This window comes from Fomitopsis serialis (genome assembly GCF_022376445.1).
Source record: "Fomitopsis serialis strain Sig1Antser10 chromosome Unknown B0H18scaffold_4, whole genome shotgun sequence".
Taxonomy (NCBI): Eukaryota; Fungi; Basidiomycota; class Agaricomycetes; order Polyporales; family Fomitopsidaceae; genus Fomitopsis; species Fomitopsis serialis.
Window position 1 is genome coordinate 1,297,823 of NW_025954964.1, and position 15,475 is coordinate 1,313,297.

The following is a 15,475-nucleotide window of genomic DNA, read 5'->3' on the forward strand; positions in this document are numbered from 1 at the left end:
ACTTGCTTCTGCAAATTCGCATCAAGACCCTCGTTTTCGGTGATGTCTCTAGTCAGTCCCTTATCCGTGTGTCAGTATGTAACAAGATGAGTCGATTTCGGATAGACAGGCACGATACACATGGAATGCAAGAGAAGCTCAGATCACTGTTGGACCCGCGTGCTCTCGACGGATCCCTCTCACTGCTGTCTGTTGCAGTTCCCAGACTGACTACTCCTGTCTTCTATGCCGGGATTGCTTTCTCAAGGACGCCTCACTCTGTTGCGGCAACATCCATACGACATGTTCCAGCTGAGCATTACTGCAACTGCGATCATAGCTTTGTTTGCTATGCTAACAGCTTCACTGGCACCACGTCAAACTGTATGTCGCGGCCTATCTTAGCACTCGAGAGATGAGAAACTGATGTTCTAGACTGTCAGTTACAACGGAAGTCGTCGGAACAGCCTATCTACTCACAATCGATGCGAGGCTTGTTCGAATCTGACTTGCTACTCGGCCCCCTGAAGGACTGCTCTACTAGACCGACGGGTGCATTAAGCGAGCTACCTAGACCTCGAAGTTAGCAAATGCATATGGTGCGTTGAGGTTGTTCCTGTATTCACCTTCCTAGATCATCCTGTCAGACATTCGACCTGATCGGTGATCAGAATAAATCATTCTGTGCAGAACGCACTCGTCACGCATCAGACACGAACTCAATGCTCCACCCATGAACGGTCGCTGTGACATAAGTCGCCTGAAAATGGTCGGTTAAAAGTTGATGTTGCATTCATGCTACTTATTGCTCCGCTCGCAGGTATGTCTGTAGGACTTTCTCAGGCTGGAGTGCTAAATGGCAGCAGTTGACGGTAATCCCTCATCCTATCAATGTGTTCTCTTCATACCGTGACCCGTTGGTTTAACGCCGCATATCATGCGACTTGTGCAGTGATCCTGCGTGCGTGCACCTCTCATACGTCTATGAAGCTTCCTTGTTAGACAGTGATAGGATATTCGTGCGGCGCATGACATTACATCACAATTAAGTTCCACTGCGGGGACTTAATGACAATATGTTCTGGGGAGCATACATGCACGAGTACCCTGTTTCTCACAGTCACAGAATGTGGACTTTGACAGCTCGGGAACACCTCATTCAACGGCAGTGCGTCCTCTTTCTGTCATGATTCTCTTCCTGCCCCCTGAGTTACTCACCTGCCTAGTACCATGCGTAGGGCGGCGATGTCGTGACATCTTGATGAAGTTCTTGTCAGTACGTCCGATGTTGTCCTGAACATCGAGATTTTAACGGTGGTGTTCGGCTATAGGAATATTGCACCGCATGCTTCAGACATCACTCGGAATGGCCCATTGTGTCGTCCGTCCTGACGGAAGCGTGGGCACTTCTACTGCACCCCGTGGCGCACGATGACCAAAACTCAACGTTTGTGGTCCTACACTCCGCACGCCGCTGTCTATGCGCAGAAATACTTCGTCTGGAGTGCCCCAAATATATCGACCGAGCAAGTTGGACACAGTGACGTATGACATCGTATACTCTTGAGCAATGGTAGGTACTGCGGGCCAATTGCTTATCATCCCATTCCGCTGGTAGGTCATTTGTTCCTATGCTCAAGCAGTCTCATTGGCCCAGGCTACTTCACGGACCCGCACGACTGCACAGAAATGATTGCTCTGTTCCGGCGCGCCCCACCACGCGGTCCTCAGGTCACTAATGCACATGCCAGAATCCTCCTTCACCAACATGTATCCATTCATTCGGCCGGTGTAAGCATCCAGGTGAGTCAAGCAGCTGACCGATACTCTCTCGCCGTGTGCTTACCCGTCGACTGACCCTGCGCGGCTCCAAGATCGCAGATATAAATTCCCTCGCTGCTAGACCCGAGGCCCAGGATCTACCGCATCCCTCAGGCTTTTCGCTTTCTCCTCTAATATGAAGTCCTCAGTCGCCCTCGCCGTCGTGTTCACGGTCGGCGCCGCTGCGGACAGGACCTTCACTGTCTACAATGGTTGCCCATTCACGATGTGGCCTGCTGTGCGTATGAGCAAGCGCCCTTCGTATGAAACACAGCCCGTACTCACCGTTTTCTATCGTAGATCTTCACCGGTGCAGGGACCTCAACACCGGACTACGCGACCGGGTACGGTGCCTCCACCCACACCTCGTCTCTACCCTAACTTCCGTTCTGCCAGATGGGAGGCAGCCGAGTATACCTCTGTCTCCTTCTCCGTTCCCGATGACTGGACGGCTGGCCGCATCTGGGTGACAACCAGGGTTCTCATATATATTACCCCCTCAATGCTGACACGGGATACTACTCAGGGACGTCGCGACTGCGATTTCTCGGACTCAAACCCTGCTACGCAATGCGCTGACGGCGGGTGCAACGGGGGTCTGGAATGCAGCGCGGACGGAGGAACGGTGGGTAGTCCGTTCGACAACTCGACGTGCCATTGAGACCGTTCTCACCTCGACGACAGGGCGTGCCACCTGCCACTCTCGCCGAGTTCACCTTGGGAGGTTCTACGGGTGCTCCGGACTACTACGACGGTGGGTGTCCCACACACTAAAAACTGAAGTTGCCATTGTGGTGTCGACTAACCGGACACGCCATTATGATAGTTTCGCTCGTCGACGGCTACAACCTCCCGATGAGCATCACCAACAACGTCGGCTGCAGCGTCGCTGACTGCCCAGTTGACCTCGGACCCGACTGTATGTAGTCATCTGCATTCCGGTGTGACTCGCCAGACTGACGACCCTGCAGGCCCCGCCGCGCTGATCGGGCCATACGATTCGACTGGTTTTCCTGTCGGCTGCAAGAGTGCTTGTGAGGCTAACTTGGACGGAGACCCGAGTAAGCCTTTTTGTTGAGAGCATCTGCGGCGCAAGCAGCTGATCAAATTCGTCTGCAGCGAACTCGGCAAACTGCTGCTCGGGCAACTACGACACCGCGGCTACGTGCCCGTCGTCCGGGGTGGAATACTATTCCTACTTCAGTGAGTCGCGCTCCTCGATCGATCTGCATCGGATCCGCGGAAAGCTAAACGTGAACTGCAGAGGATAATTGCCCGAACTCGTACTGTTATGCGTACGACGAGAGCAGCGGAACGGCCCTCTGGGAATGCGATTCGAGCCTCAACGCTGACTACACCGTGACATTCTGCCCCGACGCTGACGAGGAGTCGGCCAACCATCCCGTGGTTCGTGGTCCGAGAGGAAACAATACGTTGTTTATGTAACGAAGCTGGACGTTTGAGATGACAACGAAGAGAAGATTGTACCATCTGTAATGTACATGTAGCCGCCTGCCCTCGATATTCAATTATTATTCGTGCACGAACACGAATTATAGCGACATCATACGATGCTGGTTTGCTGTCGATGCCCTGTTGTTGGCATGCTTCGTTATTTCTCCATCTTGCGCGAAGCCACTTCATCGCCTGAAGCAGCGATTCGCGAATATGCCACTCTCCGCTAAGCGTTTCTTCGATGGCTCATCTGGTACATGTGATTGGAAAGCAAAGAGACATACTGAGACAACTATGGAACAAATTTTTGCACAAGACGAACACGCCGACCAGCGAGTATACAACTTCATCGCCTGATTCCACGTGCCGCAGGGACGCCACGACCGCGACGAGCTGGTATTGCAAAACAGAATCAGCAGGAATCCTTCTAGATGGACGTAATATCTCACCATTTGCTGTTTGAGAGAGCCAACATGTATGAACAAACAGTACGAGGAGATTCCTGGAGCAGACATACCTCTCATGATCGTAGCCCTTCCACGTGCCGTACCGATACCTCTCCCTCTCATCGCATTCGGGCCCACCCGCTTGAACCTGAGAACGAAACATCAAGGCACCATAATGGGAGTATCAAATCGCGGGACTCACATAGGCGCGTTCTGCAACATGTCCGGTACGATGAAGAATCGAACCATACTTCCCCTAATGTACACCTGGTCAAGTTGCGACACACGACCGTCGCGTCCGGTAACTGTGATATCCTTCAGGGAGATGTTCAGGTTGTCCTCGGCTAGACGATGAACGAGGCGGATTCAGAGTCAACATCAGAGATGGGTTAATTCACGGAGCGCACCTTCAGCGAGCTTTCCTCTGTACAGCTGCCCGGTCTTCAGCTCAACTGTAATTATGTGTCCAAGAGACTCATGCAGCAGCTTTACGGGTACTCCGAGACCCGCGGTGGTCATTTTTGCTAGGCGAAGAACGGCGAGGAAGACGATGAGGATGCAAGTGAGCAAGGCGCCCATGAGGCGCTACAACTGGTAGCTTACATAATTGACAACTCAGCGGTAAGTTAAGCACTTAGCTAGATAAGATAAGATCCCGACCACAAGACCATGCCAGTGCTCGGTCGTCGCGACGGTGCTGGATGCGCACGCAACACTGGTTTGAGCCCGTTCGGCCGACCGCCCCCACTGCTTGATTCCACTCACACACGACGAGGGCGACGGCCCACGCAGCCAGCTCGCTCTTGATCCCCGCTATTCAGCGACGCGCTCAGAACACACCCTGACCATTGGTGAGTCGTGTGCGCGTCTGTCGCTTTCCTGTGCACACTATAATGGCGTTCACCGCCCTCGACTAGCTACCCGCGATGCCTTCTCGGCTGAACCCCACCGCTGCGCTGTGTCGGTGAATGAGGATGGAGTTCCCACTGGTCCTCACGGCGCCCCGTCCGACCCAGCCTGGCGTCGCCAGCGGCTGCTCCGCATTGGGAACGAAGCTCCCGAGTTCGGTGAATCGTCTGCCTTGCGTCCCCCTGGTCCGACCCGAGCAACTTCGTACGGCGCTGTCGTCACGCATGACCGGGCCAGATCAAGCTTCGCTACTCGGCGAGGGTTGAGCGCCATGCCGAGGATCCGGATACCCTTGTACTCAAAGTCTACGCCCGTATCTCCCCGCTCTGCGTTCTCGCACAAGGACTCCTACTTCGCCGGCCAGCGCCCCATCTCCGCTTATGACAAGCCTCCTGCGACCGAGCCGGATTCTCCCGAAGCGAACGCGGACGTCAAGACGAACGGTGTCCGTGTGTGGTATTCATCGTTCACCTCAATCGACTGGCTGCACGATGCGATCAAGGACCAGGCCCGTCAAGCGCGGATCCGGAAGCGCAGGTCAAAGCGGGGACGCATTCTGCGACAGCTAGATCGGAGCATTGGGTGGATTATCGTTACTATTGTAGGCTTCTTGACGGCGATTGTCGCGTTCAGCGTCGTACGTAGCGAGCAGTGGCTGTTCGACGTCAAGGAGGGATACTGTCGCGACGATTGGACGAAGGCGAAGCGATTTTGTTGTAGGGTAGAGGACGACACAGTATTCAGTGCGCGAGCGCCGTCGTTCCTCACGCTCAATGTGGAGGATGACTGCGATGCGTGGCGCCCATGGGCTGAAGTCTTCGGCGCTCTGATCGAAAAGAACGGTGAATGGATGGGGCTCAAGGCTGGCATGTCCCAATATATCGCCTATGCTGTCACTGCGGTACGTCGAAATCAATTCCGAAATGTCTCGGTTACGGTGCGAGCTGATTGGATGGCTGTCTAGCTCACTTGGGCAGTGATATCGGCATTGTTGACAATCCACCTCACTTCTTCCAATTCATTCATCACAAGGAAGGACTCTGGAGTGCTTGCCCCTGACTTCGCAGACGTAGATGAAGACCAGAAAGCCGCAGCCGTTCCTGCCGGCGAACCCAAACGCAAGGTTACTTACTATGTACGTAGACCGATACTTCCATTAGGCTCGCGGTTTCACCGGATGTGGCCTTCATATTGCCTCCATTCTGATGTGTGGCCCGAGTTGAGCGCTCATGAGTGGCGTGTCTTTTCACAGGCTGCGGGAAGTGGTATCCCAGAGATCAAGACAATTCTGTCGGGTAAGATTCATTGACGTACGTACGAACGTGCACCATGCTGAAGTGGCTCTGCAGGCTTCGTCATCCACGGCTATCTCGGTGGCAGGACTCTATTCACGAAGTCGGTCGGCCTGGCGCTCTCCGTCGCGTCAGGTCTTTCTCTAGGTCCGTCATTACGCGCCCGCTTTCGCGCCGATTCTCACTAGGCGCATGTGATTATAGGCAAGGAAGGGCCCTTTGTACACATCGCCTCTTGCATCGGAAACATTGTCAGTCGGTTCTTCAGCAAGTACGAGACTAACGAAGGTATGTACGATGTTGCTGAATACCCGACACCGCTCAATAAGCGATTCAGGAAAACGACGAGAGATATTCAGTGCCGCATGCGCTGCAGGCGTAGCAGTGGCCTTCGGCGCCCCCATTGGTGGTGTTCTATTCAGCTTGGAGGAAGTCTCGTACTTCTTCCCGGCGAAGGTCATGTGGAGAAGGTACTCGAAGGCCACCATGCGTTGACATCTGCCGTTCTGACTTGGTCTCTCCAGCTTCTTCTGTGCTATGGTGGCTGCCATAACATTGAGGTTCCTTGATCCCTTCGGCAGCGGTAAGTTAGTGCTGTTCCAGGTCACCTACGACAAGGTGGGTTTGGCATGTTGGAAAGCACGACGTGTGGCAGCTGATGTGCTCGCCGTAGGACTGGCATGCATACGAACTGGTCTTCTTCCTTCTGCTCGGAGTCTTCGGTGTACGTCGCAATTGCTCTGGTCTTGGGTTACACCTCATTCACGATTCATCATCTACAGGGCGTCTATGGTGCATGGTTCTCGAAGTTGAACTTCCGTTGGAGTCGTGATGTCCGCAAAGCGACCTGGCTAGGGAAGCACCCCATCGCAGAGGTATTCCTGGTGACTCTCGCAACGACAGTTCTCTCGTTCGTCAACCCATACACCCGCATGGGGGGCACCGAGCTTGTTTACAACCTCTTCGCGGAGTGTCGCCCTGGCAGCGCCAACACCCACATCGGGCTTTGCGTGCTCAACCCTCCGGAACAGGCCATCCCTGTCATACGCTCCATCCTGATCGCGCTGGTCATCAAGGGTGCGCTCACTGTCGTCACGTTCGGCATTCAAGTCCCCGCCGGTATCTTCATTCCGTCCCTCGCTGTCGGAGCGTGCGCTGGGCGTATTATGGGCATCCTCGTACAGTGGCTACAATTCTCTCACCCGAAAAGTGCTCTGTTTGCTAGCTGCGAAGGTGACCTCAACTGTGTCATTCCGGGTCTGTACGCCATGGTCGGGGCTGCTGCTAGCTTGTCCGGAGTGACGGTACGTGGCAATGTCACGAGATATCTAAGCTTCGCTGACCACCAGCCGTGTAGCGCACGACGGTATCACTGGCGGTCATCATGTTCGAGCTGACGGACACACTGACGTATGCGGTCCCCGTCATGTTGTCGGTCCTGGTTGCAAAGACAGTTGCGGATGCGTTGGAACCCAAGGGCATCTATGACCTGGTTATCGAGTGAGTATTCGTTGCATTTGACGACCTTTCTGGCGCGCTGACCCTGAATCAGTCTCTCGCAACTGCCGTACCTGGATGCAAAACATGAGTACGTATGGGGCAAACTGCAAATCGACGATGTCGTAAGTCTTGATTTCGCCACCTTGTATGATCACGACTCATCGCATCCTAGACCGACCGCGATGTCGATGTCATCCGCGTCGACCGGGAGAACACCGTCAAGAGCCTCAGGGACCAATTGCAAGGGCTCATCGTAATGGACAATTCTGACAGCGGCTTCCCGATCGTGAGGAGCGATGACGGCGGCTCGCGCATGGTCGGTTACATCGGAGCCAGTGAACTGGAGCATGCTCTTAGTATGTCCACTTATCATCTTCGTCCATATCAACACCCGTTCATCACCGTTGCTGTGTAGCCGTCGCCGCCGACGAGGCGGACAAGCCCATTAGGTTCTCTGGCCCTGGTCTGTATGCACACGGCGGCCCGATGACTTCGTCAGTGTCGTCGTTGGAAGCCGGGTCCACCCTCCTCGCTGTCGACCCATTCGACTTCTCTCCGTACATGGACCAAGCCCCGCTGACGGTTCAATCCAACTCTCCCTTGGAGCTCGTACAGCAGTTCTTTACGAAGCTTGGCGCTCGTTACGTTGTCGTGACGGACGCCGATGGCTATTGTGAGTGCCTTGCCTGTCGTCCATTTCACACCAGTTCTGACGTACCGCAGACGAGGGTGTCATAGACAAGAAGACATGGCTTCACTTCTTGTCTCAGTTGGAAGGACACTGATGAAGATTTGACGTAGTCAATCAATCATGATTTTCTTAGGATCTTCTGCAGTAGGGATTTGGACCAAGAATCAAGAACTCGCATTCAATGCACATACCATTCACCTTTGCATACGTCGACTATCATATCACTCGCTATCAAATCGCAATCCGTATCCTAAAGCATCGTTCAACTCTATGTCCACGTCCAGCATGTAGTTTACAGGTCTCCGTAGGTTCCTCGCAATCGAAGCACAATCATGCTTTTGGCGCGAAGCAGTGGTGGGCATGAGAACCCAACAACTACACATACTGCCACGCAAGCGTACTAAGCGTGCTAAGTAGTGTGGTGCTATATTGGCCCAAAGGACGATCTAGATTGAGATCTTACGAACCAGATCAAGCCACCACCGGTTAACCGGCGCCTAGTTTTCGTCATAGTTGGTCCTGGTTAGAGTCCACTAAGACACATGACCGATGTCCATTCAATCCTAGGTCTTTGGCATCGTTCTCGCAGTGATCGACTTGCGCGCGGAAGAGCGAATGCTATACTGGAAATGATTGCCTGATACCTCAGTTCAGGTCGACCTCTGATCAAGTTCAAATAGCGAGCTTATAGCGGCGCTGAGAGGCTTAATGTGCGAGGTGGTATGTTCCCCCACAAATTGCAAAACGAGTCCGCTCATGTGGAAAGGCGCAGGTCTTACATTGTGGCCGATTGCTACAGTAATGATTCGCGTACCAAACCCCTACATCGCGGCCGGCGACTCGGACCTCTGTCACTGGTTGAAGCGAGGGCGTCGCGATGCAGAGTGCTCTCAAGTCTAGATTGCAGAAGTGTACCGGTAGGTTGCCTCGTTCTGCGTACGTTGAGCACGATTCCACACAATACATCGAGGCTCCCGGGCCCTGGCAGTGCATCTGTCATGATGATCCTCGCAGCACTTTTTCAACGCACTGCTGACCTGTAAGTAACACGATCCATATGCTCTAGTAGTTCGTACACTGCGTACATAAGTATGTAGCTCAGCATTTCTACCCAGACAGACAATCCCCCTGCGTCCGTTGGCTGATGCAGCCGAGGATCTTCGGGTCTCCCTAATTGACACCCGCTTCGCCCAGCGAAGTTACCACTGCCCCGGGACGTCGCACGTTGCACAGTTGCAGATCCCTCGAAGTCGGTGCGTTCCACTGCTCTCGTCCACCGAGCCCTCAGACCGACCTCTCACGTAACGACATCACGCAGTCTTCAGTTCAAAGCTACGGCGACAAAGCCAGTGCGAGATCGACCAACTCCCGCAGAGTCAGCTCACAGACACAGACGCAGTGCACCCTTCCCACCCCCTTCCATCCTACTTAACAACCCCGCCCACCTGACCTGCGTTCCCCTCCCACCCACGGCCGCCACACGCCTTCTCCCCCACACGCCTGACACGCCCTGAGAGAGGCGGCATTGTAACTTGGCAGCCTAGCCATTCTCATCGGGTACGAGGGTCATGGGGTAGGCTTCACCGCCCCCGCGATCAGTCGCCGCTTATGCGAGCAATTCAATGGACGAGGGTCGCCATGTAAAACCACTGCTAGCGTACGGACCCGCAGCTATGCCCGCTTCGCACCCCCCACGATCCCCCGCTCGCTCGCTCTGCCCAATGTTCATCGTTGTGCTTGCCGTCTTCACCCCTCGCTCTCGCACAGCCACCCTCGTTCGACGATGAAGATCAGAAAGCACTGGTCATAACCAAATACCCAACGACTACAGCAAACTAGCCCCCGAACGGTATATGGCTATAAAGATACCACCCAACTCTAGCTCTAGCTACGCATTTAGATCTAGCACACAACTTCTAGGTCTAGCACGGCTCTAGCAGGTTTAGCACGCAGCAGCGATGCGCACCGCCGATACTCAGCACTGGGAAAACAAAATCACTGCTCGCCGCCCATAACCCAGGGCTCCGAGGCGACGAACTGCGCGCGGGGCACGCCAAGCTCGAAGAGGGTCGAGATCGCTTTAGAGAAGCTGCAACGCAGACACGCAGCCGTCAGCTACACAGAAAGCAAGGAACGGAAGAAGACGACACGCACTCCTCGAACCACTTGTCCTGGTCCTTCGCGTACGTATCGACCCACTTCTTGAAGCTCTTGTCCTGGATCAACGAATAGTCCGACCTGCAATACAGCTCATCAGCCGGATCGAATCGCGGGTAGAGACAAGGTACGCACGGAAGCATCATCAATGACTTGGTCGTCTTGTCCTGGAGCTGCTTCGGGCCGTCCCACTTGCGCCAGAGCCACTTCTCCTCGACGAGGAGGCGGAAGTACTCGTTCGAGACGGTCACGGGCGAGAACGTCCAGGGGCCCTCGAAGCCCGAGCGGTCGCGGTGGCAGCGCCCGAGGGCGTGTGCGCCGGAGAGGGCTACGATTTCCTGGTCGTTGAAGCCCATGCGGTAGAAGATCTAGATGACCGACGTCAGCTACCGTGTGACCGAGGCAACCGTAGACGGAGACACTCACGTTTCTCAGGTGTTGAGCACCCTGTGCGGCGTCAGGCAGACGACCATCGGGCGTCGCCTGCTGGGCGAAGCCGTCGATGCGGCCGGGGCGCCAAGGGATCTTGGGGCCGCCCATCTCCTGGATGGCGCAGACGCCGCCGAGGGTCCAGAGGTCACCGTAGGAGATCCAAGGGAACTCCTGCTTGATGCTCTCCATGACCCCGCGGGCAACGTGCAGGCCCGCGTTCGCGCCGTGCAGAGCCTCGGGTCGAAGCGCATGGTGGCGTAGTTGCTGTGGACGGCGTGTTAGGCAGGTGTGATAAGGATTGGGTGGAAGGATTGGGTGGGAAGTGCCTCACCTGCCACCGGTGCCAGACTCCTTGTCGAAGGTGCCGGAGGCGTGCCATGCGAGACGGAGGAGGACAGGGCCGTAGGAGCCGTCTAATGACTTGATCAGTATGCGGACGGGTTCCTCTGTCGCTGGTACGCACCGTCGTAGCCCTTTTCGCTAGCGTCCTCGAGGACCTCAGCGATTCTCTTGTACACCTGGATATCCGTGCATGAGTCTACTGAACAAACTGACGATTTACCAGGCAACGGACCTTTTCGTAGTCTTCCTTCGAGGGGACGAAGTTCGCCGCGACCTTCGCCGCCTGCGCGCCGGACTTGGCGACGGTGCCCGCCTCCTTCGCGGTGTCCGAGCTGCTGGCATAGATGTAGAACGCAATGCCACCGACGGCGGCGATACCGAGGCCGGCATAGAGCGCGGTGTTGCTCTTCTTCGGAGCCTCCGGCTTGGGCACCTCGGTGGTGTACCTGCGGACACCTGCCGTGCGTAGGGCGCGGGCGGGGCGTGCGGCGTTGAGGGGTGCCCTGCGGAGGGAGGCTCTGAGTGCGCTGGCGGACATGCTGGTGGAATGCGTTGAGTCGTGAAGAGACGACCGACGCCCGCCCCAGATATCCTCCCCGCCGGCGCCTCTCGCCCTGAGCGGTTGATTACCATAACCATGCTTAGCGTACCGGTCAGCCGTCACGTGTACGCGTTGTAGCCAATGGACGCTGCTTATTCCGCGGGATGCCCCGCATCGCTGTCTTGCTGCAGTCGCATGTAAATCAGCACCCGGTGAACCCGGTGTTGGTGTAAGTATATCGTACCGTAGATTTTGTGGGAATGTCATCCTCGCCTGGATTTGCCTCGAATTGTCGGGGCTGCCAGTCAGAATCAGTCGAACGACGCAGCAAGACGAGCGAGAGAGCTCGAGGCGCGCCTGAGTCTACCCCGGATCCGACAAGTTCCGCGCACAATCTCCGATTCCCATCAGTGGCATCACTCAGCGTCGCTGTCCCTGGACGTGCTATCACGTGCGGCCATTTTTCTTCGTGGGCGCTTGTGTATGCTTGCACGCCTGTGGCTGCTCGGTTCCTGCCAGTTGTCTGCGAAAACATTCCCCTTCAAGTTCGCTCGTCGCAGCTTGTGTCTTAGCCTCGGCTTCTCTTCACGAAAATGGTGTCATTTCAGTACGTTTTCGATCCGTCTGTGCAGGATCGAGTCTGACCTTGCGTACCGTACAGATGCGATGGTCAGGACGATTCCGTCTGATCTCTCACATTCGTAGGCTTACATGCCTCCGTGAACGCCTCATCTAGCTTGCGGCGATGTCGTCACAAAACCCAGGCTTGACAAGCACTACGCTCAATGCCAGATGTCTGTCAACTGCCTCGACTGCAGCAAGACCTTCCACGGGCCGGGCGAGTACAAGTCCCACACGTCGTGCGTGAGCGAGGCGGAGAAGTACCAAAAGGGCCTGTACAAGGGTCCCAAAGATGTGCGTGCTTGTCCCTGCAGTCCGATGTCTCTCTAATCTGACTCCCCAGCAGCAGCAAAGGGGTGGTCCAAGGGGGAACACTAACGGATACTCAAATTTCCAGGGTACGTATCAGACACGGGGACGTAACGGCAACTCCTGGGACTACCAGAGTTATAAGGCAACTGGTGCTAACGGCACTCCTTTGGGCACGCCCGTGCGGATGTCGCCCATCACCACTCCAGTTCCCGCTTCGTCACCTGCTCCGAAGGCTGATGGCAGCGCGAACGGCAGCGTCGAGACGAAGGATGGTGGAAAGGATAAGAAGCGGAGGGCAGAGGCGGTAGAGGTGAGTCGCTCGTGCGCAGATCTACATTATGAGTTAACATGTCTCGCTAAGGCGCACAATGGCAAGGACGCAGAGGAGCCGAAGAAGAAAAAGGCCAAGAAGGTCAAGGACGCAGAGCTAGTGAACGCACCTGCTGAGCACGCTGGCCCCTCAGGCGAGGAGACCGCCGACGCTAAGCAGAGCTCCAAGAAGGGAAAGAAGGAGAAAAAGAAGGCGTCCGAGCTCGAGGCCCCGACAGCTGCTGAGGCGTCAACCTCGTCTGCGCAAGAGTTGGCGGAGGCGTCCTCCGAGTTGAAGAAAAAGAAGAAAGACAAAAAGTCGAAGCAGGATGAGGGTGAGATGCAGGCAGACGGGGCGGGAGCGACGAAGGACAGCGAAGCGAAGAAGGCGAAGAAGAGCAAGAAGGGGAAAGAGGTAGAGGGCACGACGGAGTCGGAGGCAGCAAATGGGGTGGAGGCGAAAGAGGGAAACAAGAAGAGAAAGGATAAGAAAGGCAAGGGGACTGCGGATGAGGTGGCCGAAGCGGTTGCGACAGAGGCGTCGGAGGGAAAGAAGCGGAAACGGGACGAGACTAGCGATGCGGGGGTACAGCCAGCGGAGGGGGAGACGAAGAGCAAGCAGAAGAAGTCCAAAAAGCAGAAGAAGGTCGACGCAGAGGCGGCAGCAGAGGACATGACCATGGAGCTCGATCCTCCCGCAGTCACCGCGGAGACAACAGAGGCTACGAAGAAGGACGGAAAGGGAAAGAAGGAGAGGAAGTCGAAAAAGGCGAGCGCAGGGGTGGAGGCCGCTGCATGACCGTGACCCTTTTCTTTTCTCGGATTTGTTGGGACTTCGTCTTCGTATCTACACTGCAATCTACGCAGCGCTGCATCTTGCTTCCATTCCGTGCACACGACCCATTCTGCTCGTCTGCGCGAAGTCCTGGTCCGCAGCCCGATGAGAATGCGAGAGCGAACGACGTACCAAGGTTGCCATAAATGGGCTCACGTGCTTGATCGATTGTATACAGCGCGTCGAGAGACATGCGTTCGCCGCCCGGCTGCAGGTTGCCCTCGACCATCCTCGAATTCTTCTAGCACGACGACATGCACGCGATTCAGGTATCTATTTGCAATCTGAACGAACCTTGCGCAGGCTAACCGCCCCTTAGCAACAATACTGGGCAGTGCGAGACTACCTCAGTCCCGTACGCCACTTTCGCTGCTCTCGTCCGCGGAGTAAGTCGCCAATTCACGTCGCTGGCAGGTCCTCAAGGAGAGCAAGTTCAAGGAGCATGGCCGGATAACACCAGGTGCGTTGCCCTGTCATGCCGCGTGGGCGACGCGCTCATGTCGCCCTCTCCATTCCTCAAGAGGAGTTCGTTGCCGCCGGCGACTTCCTGGCATACAAGTTCCCCGTGTGGACCTGGTCAGTGCACCCTCGCTCTCACCTGCGTCCCTTCCGCACCCGCTGATCCTACGATTCGCTCGCGCAGGGAGAAGGGCGACGCGTCGAAGGCGCGCGATTACCTCCCCGCCGATAAGCAGTACCTCCTCACACGCGGCGTGCCTTGCCTGCGGCGCGCCACCGCGCTCGCGTACACGGAGCGGACGAGGACGCGGAGCGGCTCCTCACCTTCGGCGACCTCAGCGCGACCGGGAACGAGGCGGACGAGTGGGTCGAGACGCACGCCGGCAGGGCGGCCACGCTCGACAACGCCGCGAACGCGGTCAACATCGACGAGATCCCCGACGTGGACGAGCCCTCCGCGGATGACGTCGCGGGCCAGGTCGGCAGGATGTCTCTTCAGGGTGGTGCAGGGGCGGTAGGCGAGATCCCGGATATGGATGAGATCCCTGATATGGAGGAGGAAGACCTGGAAGCGGGGGATGATGAGGCGACAGCACCAAAGGCTGCTGCGCCATCATCAGGCGTCATCGAGGCTAGGTGAGAAGGTATCTCTTCGTTGTCGTGCAGAGTTGGTTTGACACAGGGCCAGTGAGATTGAAGTGGCGAAGGGCAACCTGCTGCAAGTGCGAACTTACGACGTCATGATCACATACGACAAATACTACCAGACGCCGCGTATCTGGCTGATTGGCTACGACGAGGTGCGCCCTCCGTTCAATCACTACAATTGACTACTGACGGCGCGCCTACAGAATCGGACACCCCTCATGCCGGCGCAGATCTTCCAGGACGTCTCCGCCGACCACGCATTTAAGACCGTGACTATCGAGGCCTTCCCACACAGCACCTCGCTTCAAGCAGCATCCGTACACCCATGCAAACACGCGAGCGTGATGAAGAAGGTCATCGAGCGCATGAACCAAGGCGTGCTCGAGGAGCAGCGCAAGGCTCTCGGGGGCGCCGTCTCGCCGTCGACGGGCAAGGACAAGGACAAGCAGAAGAAGTGGCTCTTCCGCAAGACGAGCGGGACAGGCAAGGACGCGCCCCCGTCGCCCGCGCCGGAGGAGGACATCGACGGCATGCGCGTCGACTTCTACCTCGTAGTCTTCCTCAAGTTCATCGCGTCGATCGTGCCCACGATCGAGGTCGACTCGACGACGGCGTTCTGAGCGTCCGCGGGTGGGCGCGTGCTCGTGGGGATCGTTGGACGGTTATATAGGAAGTTTGATAGACGTATTGAAGAAGATACCTGAGCTGGAATGTTGTCTGCCTCTC

At 56.2% G+C, this 15,475-nt stretch overlaps 7 protein-coding genes across 7 annotated transcripts; 4 read left to right on the plus strand and 3 right to left on the minus strand.

Moving 5' to 3' along the window:
• Window positions 1-1,824: 1,824 nt before the first annotated feature.
• B0H18DRAFT_422252 (thaumatin) lies at window positions 1,825-3,343 on the plus strand. The gene is made up of 9 exons (XM_048038035.1): window positions 1,825-2,038; window positions 2,101-2,144; window positions 2,197-2,266; window positions 2,327-2,425; window positions 2,485-2,554; window positions 2,627-2,719; window positions 2,772-2,861; window positions 2,920-3,003; window positions 3,065-3,343. Exons 1-9 carry the CDS (start codon window positions 1,937-1,939, stop codon window positions 3,244-3,246), a joined length of 834 nt encoding a protein of 277 aa, XP_047899389.1. The 5' UTR covers window positions 1,825-1,936; the 3' UTR covers window positions 3,247-3,343.
• A 412-nt stretch (window positions 3,344-3,755) lies between these two features.
• Window positions 3,756-4,214, minus strand: B0H18DRAFT_841660 (small nuclear ribonucleoprotein Sm D3; the record flags this gene model as incomplete). The annotated part of the gene is made up of 3 exons (XM_048039499.1): window positions 3,756-3,849; window positions 3,904-4,045; window positions 4,109-4,214. Coding segments are annotated over 3 exons (342 nt in total), but the record flags the coding sequence as incomplete, so codon positions are not given.
• An 85-nt stretch (window positions 4,215-4,299) lies between these two features.
• Window positions 4,300-8,466, plus strand: B0H18DRAFT_977149 (chloride channel). Its single transcript, XM_048044228.1, has 15 exons — window positions 4,300-4,661; window positions 4,682-5,511; window positions 5,575-5,745; window positions 5,863-5,905; window positions 5,960-6,049; window positions 6,107-6,190; window positions 6,240-6,372; window positions 6,427-6,520; window positions 6,576-6,626; window positions 6,685-7,206; window positions 7,260-7,402; window positions 7,455-7,524; window positions 7,575-7,758; window positions 7,818-8,075; window positions 8,126-8,466. Exons 1-15 carry the CDS (start codon window positions 4,628-4,630, stop codon window positions 8,185-8,187), a joined length of 2,769 nt encoding a protein of 922 aa, XP_047899391.1. The 5' UTR covers window positions 4,300-4,627; the 3' UTR covers window positions 8,188-8,466.
• A 1,622-nt stretch (window positions 8,467-10,088) lies between these two features.
• Window positions 10,089-11,562, minus strand: B0H18DRAFT_1082429 (heme peroxidase; the record flags this gene model as incomplete). The annotated part of the gene is made up of 7 exons (XM_048031531.1): window positions 10,089-10,182; window positions 10,248-10,331; window positions 10,386-10,618; window positions 10,677-10,863; window positions 11,014-11,095; window positions 11,146-11,200; window positions 11,257-11,562. 7 exons carry the CDS (start codon window positions 11,560-11,562, stop codon window positions 10,089-10,091), a joined length of 1,041 nt encoding a protein of 346 aa, XP_047899392.1.
• Window positions 11,563-12,303: 741 nt separating this feature from the next.
• Window positions 12,304-12,516, plus strand: B0H18DRAFT_869133 (uncharacterized protein; the record flags this gene model as incomplete). The annotated part of the gene is made up of 1 exon (XM_048039988.1): window positions 12,304-12,516. A coding segment is annotated over one exon (213 nt), but the record flags the coding sequence as incomplete, so codon positions are not given.
• B0H18DRAFT_422336 (uncharacterized protein) lies at window positions 12,494-13,719 on the minus strand. The gene is made up of 2 exons (XM_048038036.1): window positions 12,939-13,719; window positions 12,494-12,829 (listed from the first exon to the last, which is right to left on the minus strand). The coding sequence occupies exons 1-2, from the start codon at window positions 13,486-13,488 to the stop codon at window positions 12,693-12,695; spliced, it is 687 nt and encodes a 228-aa protein (XP_047899394.1). The 5' UTR covers window positions 13,489-13,719; the 3' UTR covers window positions 12,494-12,692.
• A 177-nt stretch (window positions 13,720-13,896) lies between these two features.
• Window positions 13,897-15,369, plus strand: B0H18DRAFT_1114463 (autophagocytosis associated protein; the record flags this gene model as incomplete). Its single annotated transcript, XM_048033120.1, has 8 exons — window positions 13,897-13,911; window positions 13,962-13,997; window positions 14,057-14,102; window positions 14,164-14,218; window positions 14,286-14,387; window positions 14,441-14,737; window positions 14,790-14,901; window positions 14,953-15,369. 8 exons carry the CDS (start codon window positions 13,897-13,899, stop codon window positions 15,367-15,369), a joined length of 1,080 nt encoding a protein of 359 aa, XP_047899395.1.
• Window positions 15,370-15,475: the final 106 nt, after the last annotated feature.